The sequence below is a fragment of the Sordaria macrospora genome, chromosome 5 (assembly GCF_033870435.1).
Source record: "Sordaria macrospora chromosome 5, complete sequence".
Taxonomy (NCBI): Eukaryota; Fungi; Ascomycota; class Sordariomycetes; order Sordariales; family Sordariaceae; genus Sordaria; species Sordaria macrospora.
In genome coordinates, this window is record NC_089375.1 from 3,133,543 (window position 1) to 3,155,520 (window position 21,978).

At 52.7% G+C, this 21,978-nt stretch overlaps 5 protein-coding genes across 5 annotated transcripts; 4 read left to right on the forward strand and 1 right to left on the reverse strand.

Moving 5' to 3' along the window:
- The first annotated feature begins 325 nt into the window (after nucleotides 1-325).
- Nucleotides 326-1,207, forward strand: SMAC4_02427 (uncharacterized protein). Its single transcript, XM_003350708.2, has 2 exons — nucleotides 326-1,005; nucleotides 1,104-1,207. The coding sequence occupies exons 1-2, from the start codon at nucleotides 449-451 to the stop codon at nucleotides 1,165-1,167; spliced, it is 621 nt and encodes a 206-aa protein (XP_003350756.1). The 5' UTR covers nucleotides 326-448; the 3' UTR covers nucleotides 1,168-1,207.
- Nucleotides 1,208-1,777: 570 nt separating this feature from the next.
- SMAC4_02428 (uncharacterized protein) lies at nucleotides 1,778-2,885 on the forward strand. Its single transcript, XM_003350709.2, has 3 exons — nucleotides 1,778-2,163; nucleotides 2,248-2,260; nucleotides 2,340-2,885. The coding sequence occupies exons 1-3, from the start codon at nucleotides 1,999-2,001 to the stop codon at nucleotides 2,504-2,506; spliced, it is 345 nt and encodes a 114-aa protein (XP_003350757.1). The 5' UTR covers nucleotides 1,778-1,998; the 3' UTR covers nucleotides 2,507-2,885.
- An 826-nt stretch (nucleotides 2,886-3,711) lies between these two features.
- Nucleotides 3,712-5,513, forward strand: SMAC4_02429 (uncharacterized protein). The gene is made up of 3 exons (XM_003350710.2): nucleotides 3,712-3,977; nucleotides 4,363-4,693; nucleotides 4,809-5,513. Exons 1-3 carry the CDS (start codon nucleotides 3,967-3,969, stop codon nucleotides 5,013-5,015), a joined length of 549 nt encoding a protein of 182 aa, XP_003350758.1. The 5' UTR covers nucleotides 3,712-3,966; the 3' UTR covers nucleotides 5,016-5,513.
- Nucleotides 5,514-5,601: 88 nt separating this feature from the next.
- Nucleotides 5,602-7,566, reverse strand: SMAC4_02430 (uncharacterized protein; the record flags this gene model as incomplete). The annotated part of the gene is made up of 2 exons (XM_003350711.2): nucleotides 5,602-7,412; nucleotides 7,531-7,566. The coding sequence occupies 2 exons, from the start codon at nucleotides 7,564-7,566 to the stop codon at nucleotides 5,826-5,828; spliced, it is 1,623 nt and encodes a 540-aa protein (XP_003350759.1). The 3' UTR covers nucleotides 5,602-5,825.
- Nucleotides 7,567-13,410: 5,844 nt separating this feature from the next.
- SMAC4_02431 (uncharacterized protein) lies at nucleotides 13,411-21,944 on the forward strand. The gene is made up of 4 exons (XM_003350712.2): nucleotides 13,411-15,074; nucleotides 15,136-15,189; nucleotides 15,246-15,958; nucleotides 16,021-21,944. The coding sequence occupies exons 1-4, from the start codon at nucleotides 14,950-14,952 to the stop codon at nucleotides 21,477-21,479; spliced, it is 6,351 nt and encodes a 2,116-aa protein (XP_003350760.1). The 5' UTR covers nucleotides 13,411-14,949; the 3' UTR covers nucleotides 21,480-21,944.
- The last annotated feature ends 34 nt before the right edge of the window (nucleotides 21,945-21,978 follow it).

The following is a 21,978-nucleotide window of genomic DNA, read 5'->3' on the forward strand; positions in this document are numbered from 1 at the left end:
TCAAGATGCGTTTCTCTCCTGTCTTGACCAATCCGTCGTACCTGAACATTGGTTCCGGCAGTAAATGATCTCGGGGTCGGTTCAGGACCTACCGGGTGTCCAGACCGGATGCTGTAGACCAGACGTCGGGCCCTTTCCAACCGGCGCCGGTGATCGGTCCGTGGGCTGGAGGCTGGAGAGCGGATGAAGACCCCACCAGGCTTCCAATCGGGAAACAATGCCAAGACTCAACACCGGGACCCACCTTTTACTAGTGTTGTACGGACATCTCCAGCTCTGGCTCCATTTTCGCCATCGTTCATGACTTGTCCGCTTCTCTTCGCGCGACAGCAGCAGCTTTTCACTATTCATACTTGTTAGCTATCCGCTTCCCTTTTAAGCAGCAAGGCGTATCTCGGAGGACTACAGCAACCAAATTCGGCACGATCCCGACAAGCCCCGATCCACCATGAAACTCCTCGCGTCGCTTGCTTCGGCGCTCTTGGTCGTCGCCACGGCCGCAACAGCTCAGGTCGTCACCGTCCCGATTTACATCCAGCCCGTTAGCACCTCCTCTGCGCCGTCCTTCCTTGCCGAGGTTAGCTATGACACCGCACAAGACCCAGCCAGCGCGGTAGCACCGGTTGTGTCCGCCTACGAAGCGCCCGAGATCCTCGACGACCTGGAAGGCCACGAGCTCCTACGCATCGGCGTGTACGATAAGACGGCAAACAAGTGGGCATCATCCACGTCGGTCATAACGGCGAAAAACTTCGGCAAGGGGTACGCGCCACACTTTGTGCTGTCGGTGGACGAGACCAACCAGAAGGGGAGCTACGACAACCAACATGTCTTGGGCGTCGCGTTCAAGGGCATCAGGATCGACGCTGGGCAGACAAGGGATTTTGGGCCGCAGGCGGTGCTGGTGCGCACGACGCAGGGAAAGCAGCCGGAGCTGAACAAGCCTGTTGTGCTGTCGCCGGAGGGCAAGCAGGTGGTGCCGCAGGAGAAGACGCTTTTGCAAAAGTATATTGAACCCCTTTCCCTTTCCTCCCAGCCGAGTTCTGGTACCACCGAGATGACGACCATGAATGCTGACAAGATTGTTTGTTCCTGCACTATAGGTATTGGTGGGTTATCGCCATTGTTATGGTCCTCTCCCTGGGAGGTGGAGGCGATGGGAAGTAATAGATTGTTCAACATTTGTTTTCCTTCCCTGGGCAGACTAGTCGTCTTGTATAGAAGTTTTGCTACACATACAGCTCCCGGTGAGGATGCCCTTTTCGCGTGTTTTGGTTGTATTGATTGCCATTCCCTCGCAGTGTTCTGTTCTATCTTGATTCAACCCCCTACCTTGCTCACCTCATACCTACCCAGGTGGCAATAGCCCGTTTGTAGTACAGGGAGACTACCAGCAATCCAGTGCAGTCCGTCGCGTTCCTCGTCACTGAGACTAACCTTCCAGCTGGCAACTTCTCTGCCCCTTGCGTCAGTGTTCGCAGGTGGGACGGGGACGCTGCGTACCGAAGCAGGGGGCCCCGCTTCAGCTGCACGGCCCCTACCCTTGCGTTTTGATTGACAGCTGCTGGCCAGTGGTGAAGCTTGCCGATAGAGTTTAGCGCTGTTTGGGGACTGCTCCACCACCAGATGGCAAGTGGGTCCTGTAGCTAGCTTCCCGCCTCTTAATTGGAGAGTGGGCCTTGGAAGCTGTTCGCTGCTCCCATGTCATTGCTTGCCCTGCGCGCGCCTGTCTCGTTGCTCTCTTAACGGACCATCAGCTCAACTTCAACTTGGAAGTCACCACCAACTCCCAAGCATCACACCTTGGAACTTTTCTTGACCCCACCTAACTTCACCTCACAAGCTAAATCTTTCCCTTGACAAACCCAACTTTCGGTTCGCATTCAGCCTCATTAACAAGAACTAATTACCCATCTTTTTGGCATCTGTTGATCGGATCCATCTACTACGCGCAAACAAGAAAGTAATTACACTTTTGCAACTTAACCCATCGCGAAAATGTCTACTGAGAACGGCACCAACGACATCACCCTCACGGGCACCGGCGAGGCCAACACCACCTTTGAAAGCAAGGGTAAGGGCAAAGCTCCCGCTCAGTCCGAGGACCACCCCATGGGTGAGGCTGAAGACGACGAGGATGATGAGGATGAGGATGAGACTGAGGTAAGTTTGAACGCTTTGGGGGAACTTTTGCCCTCTCATCTCTTTCCCTCGCAAATTACCCGTGCTAACCATTCCTGTTTGTAGGAGCCCGAAGCTGGTATGTTGAATCCTATCTATCCGTCATCCACCGCGCCATGCCGGATCCCGCAGCTTTGCTAACAGTGACAAAAAAACAGAGGAGGACAACCTCGAGGAGATCGACCCCAGCAACGTGATCAGTGGTCCGCGTACCCGCCAGAAGGAGATCGACTACGCCAAGGCTGCTCAGGACCTTCCTGCCGAGGAGGACGACGAGGAGGATGATGAGGAGTTTGTGCCCGAGGATGAGGAGATGGAGGAGTAGTCCGAGACTGTCTTCTATTCTTTGATGGTTCACAAAACAGCCACCAATGCTTGATTTTCCTTTTTGCTGGTTGCCCACTTGGTTGACTTTGTACCTTGCTGCTTGCCAGTGGTTGTTTGGGTTTGCTTATGATGATAAGCTTTGGGATGTTTGGAAGGACCTTTTGGCTTGCTGCTTCTCAAGCTCGGTTGGTTGGGAAGACGTTTTATGTGCGTGAATGTCAGCTATGGGAATTTATGGATTTCTTTTCTTGTTTCAAGGCCTCTAGGAGTTCACCACAGTCAGGAATTGGCAAAGCAATAGGTAGGGAGTGAGTGGTCGCTCGTTTATCAGGTAGACCGATCTCTTCTATCAGCCAATTCAAAAAGTATCAACTACCTACATCGCTGTATCAGAACATCGCCTGGCCGCTTTGACTTAACTAACCTAACCCCGATGAGTGGAGACTTGAGATGATTCCCTGTTGAGGGCAGTTGTCCTGACGGGATGGAGGTGAGTGCCAGTAACCGCGAGGACGAGGCAGACATGATGCTATGTCTGCAGCGTGCTAGACTGTATTATTCGGCAGATTTTGCAGTTGCCATCCCCATCTTGCTCAATATTGGTCCTGTTCCTAGAGTATGTACATTACACAACAGACGTCTGGAACTGGACTCGGAGCATCGTGCCAACAAGGTTCGCGATCTTGGCCTGATCCACCACGATTTTTTAGCTTCCCTGTAAGCGTCAACATTTGACGCGAATGCATTCTTTCAGCTTCAAAGCCTCAAGGTCTCTGAAAGTCTCGTTTTTTGGGTCTCTTTCCCTTCACACGGCCCCTTCTAAATTCTACGCCTCTTACACTATGTGATGTGAACCAATTCGTTGTCGACGCGACAAGGTCAAAAAAAAAACCTTGAAATAAAGTGACCACGTCTATTGCCCAATTGGCCAATGTCAGGTAACACGGGTCCCTCTCTGAAAAGGAACTTTTGTGTATAATGCCGACCCTATTGTCTCTCAGCATCAAAAGAAAGCAAAGGATCAAGGCCAGATAGATTCGGGGAAAGGACTATCGAGATCTGTCAGAGACGTGACACCAGGTCAGCTATTCTTTCAAACCGGCTCTCCCAGATTGTTAACATCATGCAGCAAGAAGGATATTGTACATTTAGCCGTCGAGTATCACCCAGACACGGACGGAAATACCTTATGAGCTTATGTACCTCGATGGCCGGGCCCGGGCCTAAACAAGCTTGGGCGGAGACCGACCAGGGGAACCACCAAAAAAGGGGGATCTGCCGGGGACTGGGCCAAGGGTCCATCCATCCAACTTTATTTTCTTTCTTCACCACCCGCACCCACCTACCGCCCGCAACGCTATGGAACTTGTCGCCATTTCACTTTCCTGATATCTGCCCACATACCTAGTATCTCTCTGAAATATAACAACTGATCAACGCGAATATCACTCCTCGAATATGGCTTCCAGGTGAGCGCGATTCTCTTTTAACGTTCGTCTTGTATTGCACCAAACGCAGATGCCACCTTTCGCATTTCGAAATGCGACTTGGCTTGTCAACCCGACCGACCGACCAACCGACCGACCAATCCCGCGACCGACACGAATGAAGCGATTGATCGAGCTCCTAGCTCCGGTGAATTGGTCCACGATGTCGAAACCGGGTCTTATCTGCGAATGAAAAAGAGCAGCCTCGAGTGTACTTGAAAGTCGCGATAATGCCCTGGTAACCCACGACGGCCTCAACTACGTCATCGCTCTGCGCTTCAAAGTTTCGCCAACCCCAAGATTACTTCAACCCTTCCTTCTTCGACGACTTGGAACATCATCCTAACAACTAGTGCTCCTCCTCCAGATTTGCCCATTCCTCCCTACACCAGCGCGACCCGCGCAGCGACCTCTTTAAGGGCTACTCCGGCTCCAGCACTGCAGAGCGCCGCTCAGCCAACGCTAGCCCAGCCCGCTATGGTGGCGGTGGGTATGGGTACGGAGGCGGCGGCGGCGGGGGTTCGTACAACGGTAGTTACAACGGGAGCTCGTCGACGTTAGGTGTGGAGAGGGGCGGGTTCAGGTCTGCGACGCCGAATTCAAAGGGCCAGTATAGCGACGCAGTGCTTAACGAGCTCGAGAGCCAGAACGACGAGCAGGTGGAGGGGATAATGGGTAAAGTCAGGATTTTAAAGGATGTACGTCTGTTCTTTTTTTCTTTCTTTTCACCCCCCTCTGTTCCTTACCACCTCCGACTCGCCGCCGACTCCCTTCTCTCGCCCAGCCATCAACTAACGAATCCACCAACAACAGATGACAGTAGCAATCGGCGACGAAATCCGAGACTCCTCCGCCCTTGCCGAAAAGATGAACGAATCGTTCGACCAGACCCGCCTCAGACTCCGCGGCACCATGAACCGGATGCTCATCATGGCGCAAAAGACCAACGTCGGGTGGAGGGTGTGGCTTGCCTTCTTCGCTGCTGTGGTGCTCCTCTTTTTCTACGTGAGGTATCTCTAAATATCTCCACTCTTTTGAAGGTTTTCCTGACCTGAAAGAGAGAGAGAGAGCCTTGGTCGGTGGCAGGTGGCTGGTGGTTCTGCTGTTCCCACGCAGGCCCAGTGATATGAGAGCATGATGATGGAGACGAAATCAAGAGAGAGAGAGAGAAAAAACACATCTGGTGTTGCGAGGGAAAGATGGGATGAAATGACGGTATATATGGTTTCGGTCGATGAAGAGTGACACGAGTGGATGATGAAGCGGAAATGTTCTACGGTTAATGTGGGTGGCCGCCTTACGGGTATAGAAAAAGCATGGATATGGGGCTGCCCTTGGTAGATGGGTGGACTTGGTTTTTTGTATGCTGGCGCTAGGGAGTTCGCGTTTGCTAAGTTGTTTGGGTGAATACAGAGATCGGGGTTGCTCAATTTCTCTTCTTTTCTATTGTTACGGGTTAGGCTTGATTATTTGTTCTAATATACTGATCTATCATAAAGTTATAACGGGGTCACGGAGACTTGAAGTGGTCAATCACCGAGCGTATAACGGACACTAATCAGACTTGCGTTCAAATTACAAACATATTAGAGGAGACTGATGCCGCCAAAAAGACTAAAGTTCGTTTTTTCAGGCTATCTATGTAAATACTGGTTTCTAAACCATCAATAACCCATCCATACTGCCATGATTCCAAGACCTGGGACTCCATGCGCCTGACCTAAACCACCCTGGTATCAAATGATGCTTGCTGACGGTTCCTACCGAACTAAACGCCGCAATTTTGACCCTTGCTCCCTTTTCCGAACCATCGTGTACGTATGTATTATACTAGTGCGGGTGCATCCTCCTCACCCTTGGACTACTTCTCATCATAGGACTGCTCTCGTCAACAGACAACAGTCCACTGATATCCAAGCTGCTCCTCGGCGCTCCCAAGGTACTCCGTCTAGCACTTCCCGCGAGACTAGTCCTCAACAGCCGCTGGTTCTGCGGCGGCTGCTGCTGCTGCTGTCTCGGCAGCGATACGCGGCGATGCTGCTGGCCCTGCGCTGATCCCGACCCGGGTGTAGGCCCATAGCTAACACGGTGATCGCGTCTATTACTGCCGCTTATGCTCATGTTACCACCGTTACCACGGCTACCGCTACCCATGTCTACGTTGACTTGTTCTTCTTCGTGATCGCTGCTTTCAAGGATCTCCGCCTCGGAATCGGTATGCTCGTAGAACCCGCTTTGCGCATGCTCCTCATCTGCTTCGGGGATGTCGTCGTCTAGGTTAGCGTTCATGCCTAGGCTGTCGTCCATCATGTCTCCTTCCGTGCCTTCGTAGCTGTTGTTGTGGGCGCCGATAATGTCGTCTTCCTCTAGCATGTGGGACCGGTCTTCCTCGTCGAGGTCGTCGTCTTCATCTGCGGCGCCGTCGGCTAGGTTGATGTGCGTGGGCCGGAGACCGCCGCGGGCCATCATCTCGCGCATGCGTTCTTCGTTGGCGCGCACGTGGGCTAGCTCGCGCTGTTGCTGGGCAGTATTGTCGTTGCGGCGGTGGGGATGCAGAATGGAAGAGCCGGTGCTTGTTGTTGTGGGTGCTTGTGCTTGTGGGGGTTCGATTGTGTCTTCGTCGTCGTTGGCATGATCGCCGGTGGTGGTGTTTCGTTCGTTGGTGGCTTCTTCCTCTTCTTCAGCATCATCATCATCCTCCTCCTCCTCCTCCTCCTCCTCCTCCTCCTCTTCTTCTTCTTCATCGTCTTCACTAGCCCCATCATATCCAAACCCACCCTCATCTGCGTCGGGAATGTCCTCATCCAAATCCCTCGCTCCCATTTCATCCATGTCATCATCACCCTCCATCATCTCCATGTCACCATCGGCGCCACCAGGGACTGTGTTCATATCCCCCTCTTCCATCCCCTCCGCAGCAGTAACCTCCCCCAGCACCGGCACAGTCGCATTAACAGCTCCACCCACAGCAACAGCAGCAGCCGCCGCCTCCGCCTCCGCCAGCTCCCTAGCTAGCATCTCCTCGCGCCGCATTGCCTCCTCGTGCTCCTGCCTCTCGCGCTCCTCCTCGCGCATCTGAAACAGCGTCTTGCTAACGCCCGGTGGCTTCAGCCAGGTACTACCCAGGTTGCTCACGTTGGCCTTGCGACGCTCCATATACGTCTCGTCGGCGCGGAGGCGGCCGAGCGAGGAACGCTCGATGATGGCGGCTTGGATGTTGCGGGAGGCATTTCGGCTGGTGACATGATTCGATGAGGTGGCGGTGGTGTTGGGGTTGTTGGCTTGTGAGTTGTTGGTGATTAGTCCGTCTGCGGAGGTGGAGGAGGAAAGGGAGAGGGACGCATCGAAGGGCGAGAGGAGGCCGGAGGTCGAGGAGGCGAGAGGGTTGCGGGACGAGGTGTACCAGAGGGAGTGGGACTGTTTGGTTGGCGTTAGCAATAAGATAACCAAGTTGATGGTTAGGTAGGATTGGAGGGGCCATGTGTGATATGAGAAGGGCAGAGCTGAGCAGCAAAGATAAGGGATCGAAGCTTACGTCGCGCGGGGCCAGGTCAGGGAGAACGGAGAACATGGTTGCTTTGTTGTCGACGAGACTTGTGTTGCAGGACCGGTTTGGTTGTTTGTTGGTTGATTCTTAGATACAGCGTATGCAAATTTTCGTCTGCGACCAGGACCGCGACGTCTTGCCCGATTTTAGCTGTGCATATATATGTACGTATGCGGAAAGGCCGAGGTTTCGAGTCTAGCCAGGACGCCTTGATGGTGACGTTCTCGGGTGATGATGCCGTAGTTAGTGAACAAGTGTCGGTGTATAGCCCACAAAAATATTACAGACTCGTGAGGGAATTATTAGGGTGAGCGGGCTTATTGGTTTGTATGGAAAACTGGGATATGACTTCTAACCAAAGCGGTGATGAAGTGCATTGTCGTGAATTCAGCCTCTCCAAACCATGGTGTTTTGGATGAGATCCCCATCCAAACCTTCATGTCACTACAGTAACGGTACAGGTACCCAGTACAGTACGTAGCGCAGCTACAGGCAGGTACGTACCCAAAACTTGACCCCACAAATGCGGCTGCCCCTGCTGGACTGTATACACAGTAGGGCCCGTGCACTTTAGCCTTTGAGGACCCTGATGGGTAATCTTTTTCAGGATTTCAACTGACATTTCGAGAGATATCGAGTCCGTTCTGGTGCACTTGCAATACAAGATGGCTTTGGCTTAAGTGTTATCATGGGCGTGAGTAGAGTGGTTATCACAACAACCGAGCTCGTCTCAATATCTACTTAGTACCATGTGTCTATAGGATCTTGCGCTCAGCGCTTGGGAATGGCCTGTTCAGTAAATCGGCCAAGCACCTTGAAAGGTCGCTCATTTTCACATGGCTGTTCATCACTGGAGTCTTCACATTATGTAAAGACCACACATGCTCGGTAACTTTCTTAACATCTCCGACTCCAGCCACTTACACCGGATAAACTGGCCCGGCCATCCCATGCCTGCCCCGAGGCTCTCAGAAGCTATCCCGCCGATCTCCTGGGTTGCTGGTTTCGTCCGGTCCGTGGCGTGTCAGACAAAGTCAGCCACAAAAGTCACGGCAGCAAACGGCACCTACGTATAAAAGAGAACTCCGGGCCATTTCCAAGGGACAGGTTCACGTAGTTTCCATGAGGTAATCGGAGAGCCTCCCCTACGACTCTGAACAGCACAAGCATTTCAATTCCCCTCGTTAACTGGACAATGGACTACAATCGACCCCTTGTCCCTACCGCGGTTTCTGCTGCAGCTGTTAAATGCTTGCATGCGGTAGTGCGAGATGTTAGCGTCTTTTCTTTTTTTGAAACCTCCCATTTGTGAGGAGTGAGGAGAGCGTGGGAGGAATACATACGGATGGGAGTCTGACATCCGACGAGCCGACCTCTTAGCTGAGAAGCTAGTACACCCCACTTCATTGCTTAGGCGCCTGAAGTATCGGGTGTTTTCGGAAGCACCCTCTGTTATATCCCACTGCTGCTTTTGTTCCGGCCTCCTTGGCGAGGGTAGACTTTCGAAGGATAGAAGGAAGAGTAGTTGTGGCCTGCGATGCCAACTATATGGTGTAGAAATATCTTGAGGATGACCGGTTGGCCATTGTGTATACTCTTTGTAGGAGATGTAGATGAGCGGGAAAACATTGCTCCCTGTTGTGAATGCTTGTTGAGCCCAGCAGGGCTTCATGGAAGACTAGTTCAGCAATGTTGGATTCGCTCGTTTCCGGCTGATCAACCCCAAGGATTTAGAGGGGTCGTGCAGCAGAGCGCCGATGTCGCTCCTAGTATAAAGTAACGTCGTGCTGAAAAGGTAAGGTGGTTGAGGGTGGTATGAATGACTCCTCCCTCGACATCCCAAGTAGAAGGCAGGAAGTTCCCGGAATCAGATGTTTATAAGAAGACCAGACATCCTCGGACTTAGAACTCCACTTTGAAGGTTTACTGAAGCTGGCACGGGCGGTTGTGTTTAGTTTTTTGAGTCACATCTCTGGCCTGACAGCCCTTGTGAACTTTGTCTTTAAGACAGGTAACCCCCACTTCCTTCGTTGGGGATGGACACCATCACAAAGTTTATTTTTCCTTCAAGTCCACGTCCCTGGTCTTTATTCTGCTGGGTGAAAGGGTGTCACATTTCCACACCCTCCCAGCTGTTACCCCGCCTTTTATCCATTTAGACCACGGGAGGGAAGGATGCATGGAGACATCACCACACGGGCTTTTCCTTCTCTTACCCCGTGAGATGGAGAGTTGGGAATATGGTAGCGGTTGAAGCGAAGCGATTGAATTAATTTTGCTGCGACATTTGCCCGGCCCCAAGTATTGATGGCTTCGTGTTATGATGCTTGTCCTCGGTATCTCGCAAGGTTCTTTAGCTACTTAAAACAACTGGGTGACGTAGTCGCAGTGGGCCATTTAATTCAGAGTTTCGAGCGGATGAAAGTGGACGGGACTCGCGATCTTGTTGACCATGTGGATGGCAGTGAACTGCCGTATTTTGAGATTCAAAGATGCCTGGATGTTGTAACGGGCGGTCCAGCGACTTTGCTTTTGTTCACATCAGTGCTGATTAGGCACACCAGTCGTCACGGAGTGATATCATGCTCCCCGTGGTGGAGATCTTGTCCTTGTGGTAGAACGTTTGGCTGTGGAAATTCCGACGACTCGGGAATTACTCGGGCCCACTGTTCTTCTCTGGACGAGAACAGATGGTATGAAGAATGGGTTTGAACCCGACGTTCGAAGCATGCACGGTGTTCTTGGGAGAGTGGATTCTTGATAAGGACTGAGGCGAGCTTGAACCGTGGTTTTTTGTTTGGTTGGCGGGGCGTGGTGTTTTGTGCTGATGATTCTTTTACATCTTCGATCAACATAGGTATTGTCTCACCCCTATCTTCCGCCAAGGGCAGTTCATGGTTTCTTTTCGGGTGACTCTGCAGCTGTTACGATCGCATTGGCTTTTCCTATTGGTCAACTCACTTGAGACCATTCATTTTCCCGCTTTTTGAACGGTTGCACTCTTCTGAACTCTGAAGAGAGATCTCAATAGGATTCTGCCAAGACGGCCGTCTGACTCCGGGCGACTGGGTGGGAGTCGTTGTGGCATCGCCGATGAATCCAATGCTCTGGGGGTCCAACGGTCGTGTCACCGAAATCATCGACGAACCGTGGCGCGTGGGATATCGCCCAGGCGGGATTTTATCTAAATCAATGATGTCCAATTCCCGGTCTGAGTAGGGTGAGAAGACCTCATGTGTCGTATAAGAGAAATATTCTGTATAGACTCTGAATCAGCAGAAGCTCCCCTATCATCAAGTGCCCGGATATTATCACATGTTTTTGGTAACTGGGTGTTTGGTGTCTTTGTCGTGCGCTTCGTTCTCGACCGAGCCGGCGCACAGGGTCTCCAAGAGTGCAGGGACTTGACGGAGTGATCCATGAGGTAGGTGTCGGCGACATCGGCCCTTGTGAGATGGGTGTTGGAAAATAAAGCTTGATGATTGGTTTGCTGAGGGCACGACGTTGTGACCTCTTCTCTTCCTTGCCAAACAGCCATCCGAGCAGGGGTTAAAAGTTTAACATGGATACCCTTGCATAAACTTGACGCTGGTGGATCTCGGGCTAACTCCAACTGGATGCAAGATGGACGCTTTGAGTGTGGGGTATTATGGTAATTGGCTGTTTTGAAGGAGTGCGTACTGTTTCCATTCTTTTACACAGTTCTCTTTGTTGAAAGAAGAGTGTGAAGTTGAAGATAATATCGACTAATCTGATCAGTCGCCCCCAGAGAGAAAAATTCCGCGGCGTGATTTGCCTGGAGGCCGTGATACCGCTTGTAAGTCGATATAAAGCACAGGAAAAGGAGTGGCCCGAATATCGTCACACAATCATGTGGTGACAACAACTTCCCTTACCCTTTGCAGAACTCGTTCAGGCCCACAAGGCTTGGTATCGGAGAGAACTAGCAGCGCTGGATTATGGTATTGCCCTACAACCTGTTTTTGAAACGGTTGAGGTGAGCTGGGGCATTCGCGAAAGAGCGGCAACGGCCGTTGGATAAGCGCATAGGAGTTGTTTCAGATGTAACCTAGGTAGCGAGAGAGCCGTGAGATTGATGTTTGTGTGTCATGAGAGTAAACACAGCTGGCAGAATGACCGTTCAGTTCTCACGCTTGCTTGCAGCCGGTGTCCGGGTACGCGATATGTTGTTTTGTCCACCTGAGATAGGTAGCCAGTGTACCTAGGCCCTAACGATGAGAGCTGTGAAGATTGAGTGGTGGATTTCATCAACAGGCAGGTAGTCGTGAAATGGTAGTACAGTAAAAACCCCTGTTTCTGCAAGTCCCCCCTTCTGCAAACCCATACAAAGTTACCTAGTTAGTGCAACATTTTTGGCCGCCGCAATTCCCAGTTTTGTATGTAAGTGAGGCCCCAGTAACTGCAAAATGCCTAGTTACTGCAAGAGTTTTTGTTCTCTCCCACAGTGCCCAGATTAGTTGCAGAAACAGGGGTCTTTACTGTAAGTTGAAGAAGGAACCATGGACATCTCCCCACTCGGGCATTATTTCCCCCACACACCTGTGCCAATACAGTAGAAACCCCTGTTAATGCAACCAATTCTGGCAGCCGGAATCTTTTGGGGGTTCGCAAAAGGAGGACCAAGCACACATACCATACAGGGCTTCTGGCCATTAGAGAGCCGCTGCAGGGCCCAAAAAGTGGATCCTCCAAAGCAACCGTACCCCCGGTAGAGGGGTATAAGTCTACCTCTCCCACCAAAATTTGGCCCCTGTTAATGCAAAATCCGGGCCGTCAGCATTGCAATTGCAGTTTGCAATCCCGCCCACCAGAGGAAATGCAGGCAGGCCAAAGTCTTTGCAAAAGACGGGGGGTTTGCAATAGATAATCTTTGTATTAACAGGGGTTTCTACTGTGTACCTACCCTCAGTTATTCCTGTTTTGGCGCTGGGGCTGGTCTGCCGCGTTTAGCTGCCACATGCTTCGACTGTGGAACCGACCAATGTGCGTCTCTGGATTGCTCACTACCTAGGCCCGCCCGGCTACCTGTCGATATTTCGGCATGGTCCCTTCCTCTTCTTGCATTCCACCCAAACCCTCTTTTCCAGGGCCTTAGACTCTGCCTGGCTTGGCCTGCTTGCGCTTCTCATGTGTGCTCCGCCCGGCCATTCTCTTGACTCCAGCTTGGAGCGACCCGACAGCCGACCAAACAAAGTCGGATCTATCGTTTGAATTGCCCCGAGCTGCTTCTTTGGCCACCAACCAAGTTGACCACCTTTTCCGTCCTCCGTTCTGCGCTGGCGTGTCCTCCCGAGCATTTCCCCCTCCCCCCCCCGAGTGCCCGTCCAGTTCATAAAGTCCGTCATCGCCCCCCTCCTTCTCCTCTGCCCTCTCTTTTTTCATCTTTTCTCGCCCACTTTCGACCCTCCTACACCTGGCACTGCCTCGTTCCTCTGTCTTGCTACTCAACAGGTGTCTACCATATTCAGCTTGCCAACTAACTAGGAGGTGCTCCCCCAAGTCGAGTTTTGCACGTAAGTTGCTAACACTATCTGATCCCCTCCCTTTTCCCCCATGCCCCTTCGCTCTTTGCAGTTCCGCTGCTTGGACAAGGCGAAACGACATCCCGCGACAACCTCTACCTGTTGAGGGCGAGCTCCCGGCTTTGGAAACCGCCGTCGGCTACGAGCACACAGCAAGAACGACGTCGGACATTTGGTCACCTTCAATCTGCCATGTCTTGATATCTTCCATTGCGAGTCTGGAGAAGACCCAGGGCTTCAGTTTCCCGAGAAAACACCATCCGATCATCATGGTCCCACGATTCACAAGCTACGTACCAAGTTTACGACCGGCCGGTAATCAGCGACCCCCCCCCCCCACACACACGACACTCGGCTCAGGAGATACGTTCTTTCTCAAGCTCCCAGCCGAGACCAGTCCCAAGACACAAAGCGCCACCTTTGTTCCGAAACCGGAGTCACAAGCTCTTCCCCTCAGAAAGGGAGAGCTGCAAAGACATGACGCAGTAGTAGCAGGTTGGAAGCCCAAAAACTTGAGCATTGCCATTTGAACGGACAATGTCAGCAACAACGTGGTATCTCCTTCACAGTCAAGACAACAAGAATGGACAACATGGGGACTCCGTCGTCACCAAGTGGACACGCAGGGTAAAGCCTCCTAACTTTGCGGTGGTGCCCCTGGGACGCTTGGTGGACCCCGCCCCCGCCTCGCTAGGAGTCCTGGCCCTTGGGGGAACCTGTGCTGGGATCTCCCGGTCGCCCCCGGCCGCCCACTCCCCCGCCTGTGCATCCCACATCCATCTTCCTCCCATCACCAAAACGGCATGGGGTTTCTTTTACCTCCACCACTTTCACTTTGCTCCTGCTCCAGCTTCCAATGGCATGGAGATTGGCTGCGCTGACAAACACGGTCAACACCACCATATCAATACCGATGGTCATTCCTTCCATCTGATCTCCTCGGCAAAACACGCTTGGGCGGCTTGGGGTATGAAGTTGTCGATATCGGATGCCTTTGGCCTATCAAAAGACAGGACGACAAGCCGCATGGGCGCGATAAGAAAGATTGCAATTGGCCTTTTTTCGTCATATCGCATCCCACGCAGCTGGTGCTGGAGTTGTGAGTGGGCAGCCCTGGAATTGGCTCGGTGCGACTGTGCGTTCAATTGCATCACAGACTCACACGAGCTGCTGCTGCGGGTGTACTCCAAACAGCACTTTCGAGTACCACTGCAGGAGGGCACACCCACCCACCCACGTCTACCCCAAGGTCTTGTCTTCAGGTTCTCCGCAGTCAAGCCATCGGGTGGTGTGTTAGCGAGCCATCTGCCGTTTCCACTTGTCTATCCACACAGACTCTCTCAAACTCAGCTGGTGGCTTGGGCGTTTTCTATCATGATGCCTCCAACTCGGATCAGGGACCCGGTGTGTCTTGGCTTTGGAGCCCCTCTCTTGTGCTCTCTTGTCACGAGAGCTTGGTCAGAGTCCCGCTTGGTGGCCGGTTCAGCATGTCAAGATCGGGATTGCTGCCTGGCTCGGTGTCATTACTGTCGTGTGTCTTGTCTGCAAGAGTTGTGCATTTTATTTTCCGCCATGGGATGCCCGACGTAGAAACGTGTCGCCTTCGTCCAACTGCATATAACTGCAATGTCAGGGAAATCCCCTACTTGGCTGCCCTGATTGGACTTCTACCATTAAGTATTTGAACCGTGCCTTGACAGCTAACTGACTCTTTCCTCAGATTCTGCTTTTCATCCGAGCCTTCTCTTCTTCAATTCGCTCCTCCCTTTTTTCAAACCTCAGCGCCAACAGCCAAGTCGGCGCCTTTGACTCTTTCTGAACGATACCCATACCTCGAGCGTTTACCCAGGACAACCTGCCTAGCATGGGCGCTGCCGAGGATTTCGACGACCGACAAGTCCACCTTGACACCGAGAAAGAAGAATATCATCCTTATGAGTACCAAACAGACAATAACTCTTCGTGGGCTGGGGCCTTGCCGGTGAAGCAGTGCGTTTGACCCGATCCCCTTGTGATGACTTGGCCAGTTCGCTAACCAAATATCGTTTAGGGGATTGTACGATCCCGAGCTCGAAAAGGATGCCTGTGGTGTAGGCTTTGCTTGGTAAGACCTCAAAAATTCAAATTATATTGATCAAACGCTAATTTGCCACGCTACAGTCATATCAAGGGCAAGCCTAGCCACAAGATTGTTAGCGATGCACGAAACCTCCTTTGCAATATGACCCATCGTGGTGCCGTGGGTTCAGACGCACGCGATGGTGATGGTGCAGGTGTCATGACATCGATCCCCCACAAATTCTTCGTCAAGAATTTCGCGCGCGATGCTGGAGTCACACTTCCTCCACTGGGCCAGTATGCCGTGGGAAACTTGTTCTTCAAGCCCGATCTTGAGACACTCCAGGAGTCGAAGCGGCAGTTGGAAGAGATTGCTGAGTCGTTGGGCTTGAGAGTTCTGGGATGGCGAGAGCCTCCCGTAGATTCGACATTGCTTGGCCCTGCTGCTCTTTCCCGAGAGCCTTCCATTCTGCAGCCTTTCGTTGTGCTGGCATCTGCTTACGGGTCCGGTAACGAACCAGAAACAACCGATCCCGAGAAGTTTGAGGAGAGGTTGTTTGAGCGGCAGCTCTACATCCTACGAAAGAGAGCCACACACACGATTGGGCTGCAGAACTGGTTCTACATCTGCTCCCTTTCCAACAAAAACATTGTCTACAAGGGTCAGTTGGCGCCGGTTCAGGTTTACCAATACTACAATGATTTGGTGAACTATGATTATGAGGCACACTTTGCCTTGGTGCATTCGCGTTTCTCTACCAACACCTTCCCCTCTTGGGATCGTGCCCAGCCTCTCCGATGGGCTGCTCATAACGGTAAGCAATAGACCCCGACCGTCAGATACTTGTGATCCCTTGCTAACATAATCCCTTCTCAGGTGAAATCAATACCCTTCGCGGTAACAAGAATTGGATGCGCGCCCGTGAAGGTGTCATGCAGTCTGATGTCTTTGGTGATGAGCTGGAACTTCTCTATCCTATTGTTGAAGCTGGCGGTTCCGACTCTGCTGCTTTTGATAACGTGTTGGAGCTCCTCACCATCAACGGCGTGCTCTCCCTTCCCGAGGCCGTCATGCTGATGGTGCCCGAGGCTTGGCAAGGGAACCAGAGCATGGATCCCAAGAAGGCGGCCTTCTATGAGTGGGCAGCTTGCCAGATGGAGCCCTGGGATGGCCCTGCCCTCTTTACCTTCGCTGATGGCCGTTTCTGTGGTGCCAATTTGGACCGTAACGGTCTCAGACCTTGCCGTTATTATGTGATGGATGACGACCGCATTATTTGCGCGTCTGAGGTCGGCACTATCCCAGTTGAGCCCGAGAAGGTCATCCAGAAGGGCCGTCTCCAACCTGGTCGCATGCTTCTCGTTGACACTCGCGCCGGTCGCATCATTGATGACTCTGAGTTGAAGGCTGCTGTCTCTAGCAGAGAGGATTTCAGGTCATGGCTCGACAAAGAGCTCATCACCATGCCCCAGGTTGTCGAGACGCTTTCCCAGAGCCAGAGCATCAAACTTGCGCCCAAGCTTGATAGCACAAGGATCCAGGAGGACCCTCTGTTGCACGCTTTTGGATACACCTTTGAGCAGGTGAGCTTGCTGCTTGGTCCCATGGCCTCAGATGAAAAAGAGGCTCTTGGTTCCATGGGTAATGATGCTCCACTTGCCTGCCTGTCAGATGCCCCGAAGTTGCTGTACGAATATTTCCGTCAGCTCTTTGCCCAGGTCACTAACCCGCCCATTGATCCCATCCGAGAGTCGATTGTCATGTCTCTTGAATGCTATATTGGTCCTCAGGGCAACCTGCTCGAGATGGATTCCTCTCAGTGCGGAAGACTGTTGCTTCCCAGCCCCATCCTCTCCATTCCCGAGTTCAATGCGCTCAAGAACATGTCTACTATTCACCCCGAGTGGACTGTCAAAACCATCGACTTGACATTCCCCAAGAAGGAGGGCGTTGAGGGTTACATCAGACACCTTGACTACATCTGCAAAGAGGCCACTGCCGCTATTGAGGCTCGTGATCGTATCATCGTGCTGTCTGACCGCAAGACCTCCAAGGATCGTGTTCCTGTTTCTGCTCTCCTCGCTGGTGGCATGGTTCACCATCACCTTGTCAGCAACAAGTGGCGCGCGATGGCTGCCATTGTCGCCGAGACGGCCGAGGCTCGTGAGGTTCACCACATGACGGTCCTCCTTGGCTACGGTGTTGACGCCATTAACCCCTATCTTGCCATGGAATGCATCATCAAGCTCAACAAGGAGAAGCTCATCAAGAAGAAGCTGACCGATGATGAGCTCATCTACAACTACAAGCACTCCTGCGATGGTGGAATCCTCAAAGTCATGAGCAAGATGGGTATCTCTACCTTGGCCAGTTACAAGGGTGCCCAGATCTTTGAGGCCTTGGGTGTCGATGACAGTGTGGTTGAGCACTGCTTCAAAGGTACTGCCTCCCGTATCAAGGGTATAACCTTTGAAGTTATCGCCGAGGATGCCTTCCGTTTGCACGAGCGCGGTTTCCCATCGCGTTACACCGTTGCTGTTCCTGGGCTTCCTGAGTCCGGTGAATATCACTGGCGTGACAATGGCGAGGCACATGTCAACGATCCTACTTCAATTGCCAACATCCAGGATGCCGTCCGCACTAAGAACGACAAGTCTTATGAGGCCTATTCACTCTCCGAATACGAGCAGATCAAGTCTTGCACGCTTCGTGGTATGCTTGACTTCAAGTTCGAGGAAACCACTCCTATTCCCATTGACCAGGTCGAGCCTTGGACCGAGATTGTTCGCCGATTCTGCACTGGCGCCATGTCGTATGGTTCTATCTCCCTCGAGTCTCACTCAACCCTAGCTGTTGCCATGAACAGGCTCGGTGGCAAGTCCAACACTGGTGAAGGTGGTGAGGATCCTGAACGCTCTCAGAGACTGCCGAACGGCGATACCATGCGCTCAGCCATCAAGCAGGTTGCATCAGGTCGTTTCGGTGTCACATCTGCTTATCTGGCCGACTCTGATGAGCTTCAGATCAAGATGGCACAGGGTGCCAAGCCTGGTGAGGGTGGTGAGCTTCCCGGACACAAGGTCTCCAAGTCCATTGCCCGCACTCGTCACTCTACCCCTGGTGTCGGTCTCATCTCGCCCCCTCCCCATCACGACATCTACTCGATTGAAGACTTGAAGCAACTCATCTATGACCTCAAGTGCTCGAGCCCCCGTTCTCGTGTCTCTGTCAAGCTTGTGTCTGAGACTGGTGTCGGTATCGTTGCCTCTGGTGTCGCCAAGGCCAAGGCTGATCATATTCTTATCTCCGGCCATGATGGTGGCACCGGTGCCTCTCGCTGGACTGGTATCAAGTACGCCGGTCTCCCGTGGGAGTTGGGTCTTGCTGAGACTCATCAGACATTGGTTCTCAATGATCTCCGTGGTCGTGTTGTCGTTCAGACTGATGGTCAGCTTCGTACCGGTCGTGATGTTGCCATTGCTTGCTTGCTGGGCGCTGAGGAATGGGGTTTCGCTACCACTCCTCTCATTGCCATGGGTTGCATCATGATGCGCAAGTGTCACTTGAACACCTGCCCGGTTGGTATTGCCACCCAGGACCCTGAGCTTCGTAAGAAGTTCACTGGTACTCCTGAGCATGTGATCAACTTCTTCTACTACGTGGCGAACGAGCTCCGTGCTATCATGGCCAGGCTTGGTTTCCGCACCATCAACGAGATGGTTGGTCATGTTGAGGTGCTCAAGGTCCGCGAGGATCTCAGGACCAAGAAGACTTCCAACATTGATCTGTCTCTTATCCTGACGCCCGCTCATAAGCTCCGTCCCGGAGTTGCGACCTTCAATGTCCGCAAGCAGGATCATAAGCTTTACGTCCGCTTGGACAACAAGCTTATTACTGAGGCTGAGCTCACCCTAGATAAGGGACTGCCTTCGCGTATTGAGTGCGATATCGTCAACACTGATCGCGCCATGGGCACTTCGCTGTCCTACCAAATCTCCAAGCGTTACGGCGAGAAGGGCCTGCCTGATGATACTGTCCATGTTAACATCAAGGGTTCTGCAGGCCAGTCCTTCGGCGCTTTCCTTGCTCCAGGTGTCACGCTCGAGTTGGAGGGTGATGCGAACGACTACGTCGGCAAGGGCTTGTCCGGTGGTAGACTCATTGTCTACCCTCCTCGTTCCGCCGTGTTCAAGGCCGAGGAGAACATTATCGTTGGTAACGTCTGCTTATACGGAGCCACCAGTGGTACCTGCTTCTTCCGCGGCGTTGCAGCTGAACGTTTCGCCGTGCGCAACTCCGGTGCCACCGCCGTTGTCGAGGGTGTCGGTGATCACGGTTGCGAGTACATGACTGGTGGTCGGGTCGTCATCTTGGGAAGCACTGGTCGCAACTTTGCCGCTGGTATGTCTGGTGGCATCGCCTACATCTTGGATATTCAAGGCGACTTCTTGTCCAAGCTTAACACCGAGATGGTTGAAGCCAGCACGCTTGAGGAGGCCGAGCCCGAAGAGATTGCATTCATCCGCGGTCTCGTCGAGGATCATCACCATTATACTGGTTCCGAGCTTGCCGCTCGTATTCTTGTTGACTTCTCCCGTGCCCTCAAGCGCTTCATCAAGGTGTTGCCCGTCGACTACAAGCGCGTGCTGGAAGAGGAGAAGGCCAAGGCTGCTGAGCAGGCCGCTGAGAACAAGCGGGCTGAGTACAACCTCCCTACGGCTGGCAAGAAGGAGAAGGATCCCCATGCGCCCAAGCTTCAGGATATCGAGGAGAGCATCACCGATAGTACTATCAGCAAGAAGAAGGCTCTTGTTTTGGACAAGACGCGCGGTTTCATGAAGTATCAGCGCCGTGCTGAGAAGTACCGGAAGCCTGCGACTCGTGTCAAGGATTGGGCAGAACTGTCCCAGCGTCTTGACGAGGATGAGCTCAAGTACCAATCTGCCCGTTGTATGGACTGCGGTGTTCCCTTCTGCCAATCTGACAGCGGCTGCCCGATTTCCAACATTATTCCCAAGTGGAACGAGCTGGTCTTCCAGGGTCAGTGGCGGGATGCCTTAAACCGCCTGCTCATGACCAACAACTTCCCCGAGTTCACTGGTCGCGTTTGCCCTGCTCCTTGCGAGGGTGCTTGCGTCTTGGGAATCAATGAGCAGCCTGTCGGTATCAAGTCCATTGAGTGCGCCATCATTGACCGTGGTTTCGAGATGGGATGGATGGTACCGGAGCCCCCTAAGATCCGCACTGGCAAGAACGTTGCCGTTATTGGATCTGGTCCCGCTGGTCTTGCTGCCGCCGATCAGCTGAACAAGGCTGGCCACAGCGTTACTGTGTATGAGCGTGCCGACCGTCTTGGTGGTCTGCTCATGTACGGTATTCCCAACATGAAGTTGGACAAGCGCATCGTCAAGAGGCGTACCGATTTCATGGCTGCTGAGGGTGTCCAGTTCAAGACTGGCGTCGCGGTTGGCGAGGACATCACACTCATGGACATTAAGAAGCAGAACGATGCCGTCATCATCGCTACCGGTGCCACTGTGGCCCGCGACCTCCCCATCAAGAACCGTAACCTTGAGGGTATTCATTTCGCTATGGAGTTTCTGCACAAGAACACCAAGTCCCTTCTCGATTCTGAGCTGGCCGATGGCTCCTACATCTCTGCCAAGGATAAGCATGTCATCGTCATCGGTGGTGGTGATACTGGTAACGATTGCATTGGTACCTCTGTCCGTCATGGTGCAAAGTCTGTCATCAACTTCGAGCTTCTCCCCAAGCCTCCCCCGGCTCGTGGCCGCGACAACCCGTGGCCTCAGTGGCCCCGCATCTACCGCGTGGACTACGGCCACGATGAGGTCAAGCAGCACACGGGCAAGGATCCTCGTGAGTACTGCATCATGTCCGAGGAGTTTGTCGATGATGGCACTGGCAAGGTCAAGGGCATCAACACCATCCGCGTGGAGTGGACCAAGTCCGCCAGCGGCGGTTGGGACATGAAGAAGATCGAGGGCTCGCAGCAGTTCTTCCCTGCCGACCTTGTCCTTCTGTCCATGGGCTTCCTTGGACCTGAGGCTCGTGTACTCGGCGATGAGATCGAAAAGGATCCTCGCAAGAACGTGAAGACTCCTGTAGGCAAATACAGCACCAACGTCGAGGGCGTGTTTGCTGCCGGTGATTGCCGGCGTGGTCAGTCGCTCATCGTCTGGGGCATCAACGAAGGTCGCCAGGCTGCTCGCGAGGTTGATCTGTACCTCGAGAAGAGCACAAGCTTGCCTGTTACTGGTGGTATTGTTAAGCGCACCGCTGAGGAGGTGTTTGCCGCCGCTGCCGCAGCTTAAACGATGGTGTCACAAGGCATGATTTCAGGAAGAGGACGTGGTTGGGATCCTTTCCATATTGGATGAGAATGGCGATGGAATTTCCAATGGTTTATTCTGCATCGAGTTCATCCAAGATTGATACCATGTGTGGAACGTTTCGTTTCTTGATTTCGAGTCTCGGATTATTTTCCTGTTGTTTTGCATTTGAAAAGCATGCATGCTAGCTCATATGGCCCTTTAGGGATTGCGATGTCCTCGCCAGTTTTCTGTTACTTTTCATAGCTAGATCATTTGGTTTTAGGGTGGTCGGGTTGCGTAGGTATACACTATTACCATTTGTGAATACATAGTTTCTCACAATGCCCGAGCACTACTGCATCAGATGTGACTGACTTGTTGTAGGTAACATGTGAAGTTGTGAGGCTATCGTGACATTGTCTTGGCGGACTCAGAAACCGAGGACGGCGACGGGAGCACGTGTAGCAATGATTGGCCAATTGCAGGTCTGAATACCCCT

Excerpts from the sequence above, each read along its gene's own strand:
- SMAC4_02427 (XM_003350708.2), top strand. The coding sequence starts at position 449 with ATGAAACTCCTCGCGTCGCTTGCTTCGGCGCTCTTGGTCGTCGCCACG. Across the intron at positions 1,006-1,103 it reads GAGAAGACGCTTTTGCAAAA|GTATTGGTGGGTTATCGCCA; the intron begins GTATATTGAACC and ends CCTGCACTATAG.
- SMAC4_02428 (XM_003350709.2), top strand. The coding sequence starts at position 1,999 with ATGTCTACTGAGAACGGCACCAACGACATCACCCTCACGGGCACCGGC.
- SMAC4_02429 (XM_003350710.2), top strand. Across the intron at positions 4,694-4,808 it reads AAGTCAGGATTTTAAAGGAT|ATGACAGTAGCAATCGGCGA; the intron begins GTACGTCTGTTC and ends CACCAACAACAG.
- SMAC4_02431 (XM_003350712.2), top strand. The coding sequence starts at position 14,950 with ATGGGCGCTGCCGAGGATTTCGACGACCGACAAGTCCACCTTGACACC. Across the intron at positions 15,190-15,245 it reads TGTGGTGTAGGCTTTGCTTG|TCATATCAAGGGCAAGCCTA; the intron begins GTAAGACCTCAA and ends GCCACGCTACAG. Across the intron at positions 15,959-16,020 it reads CCGATGGGCTGCTCATAACG|GTGAAATCAATACCCTTCGC; the intron begins GTAAGCAATAGA and ends ATCCCTTCTCAG.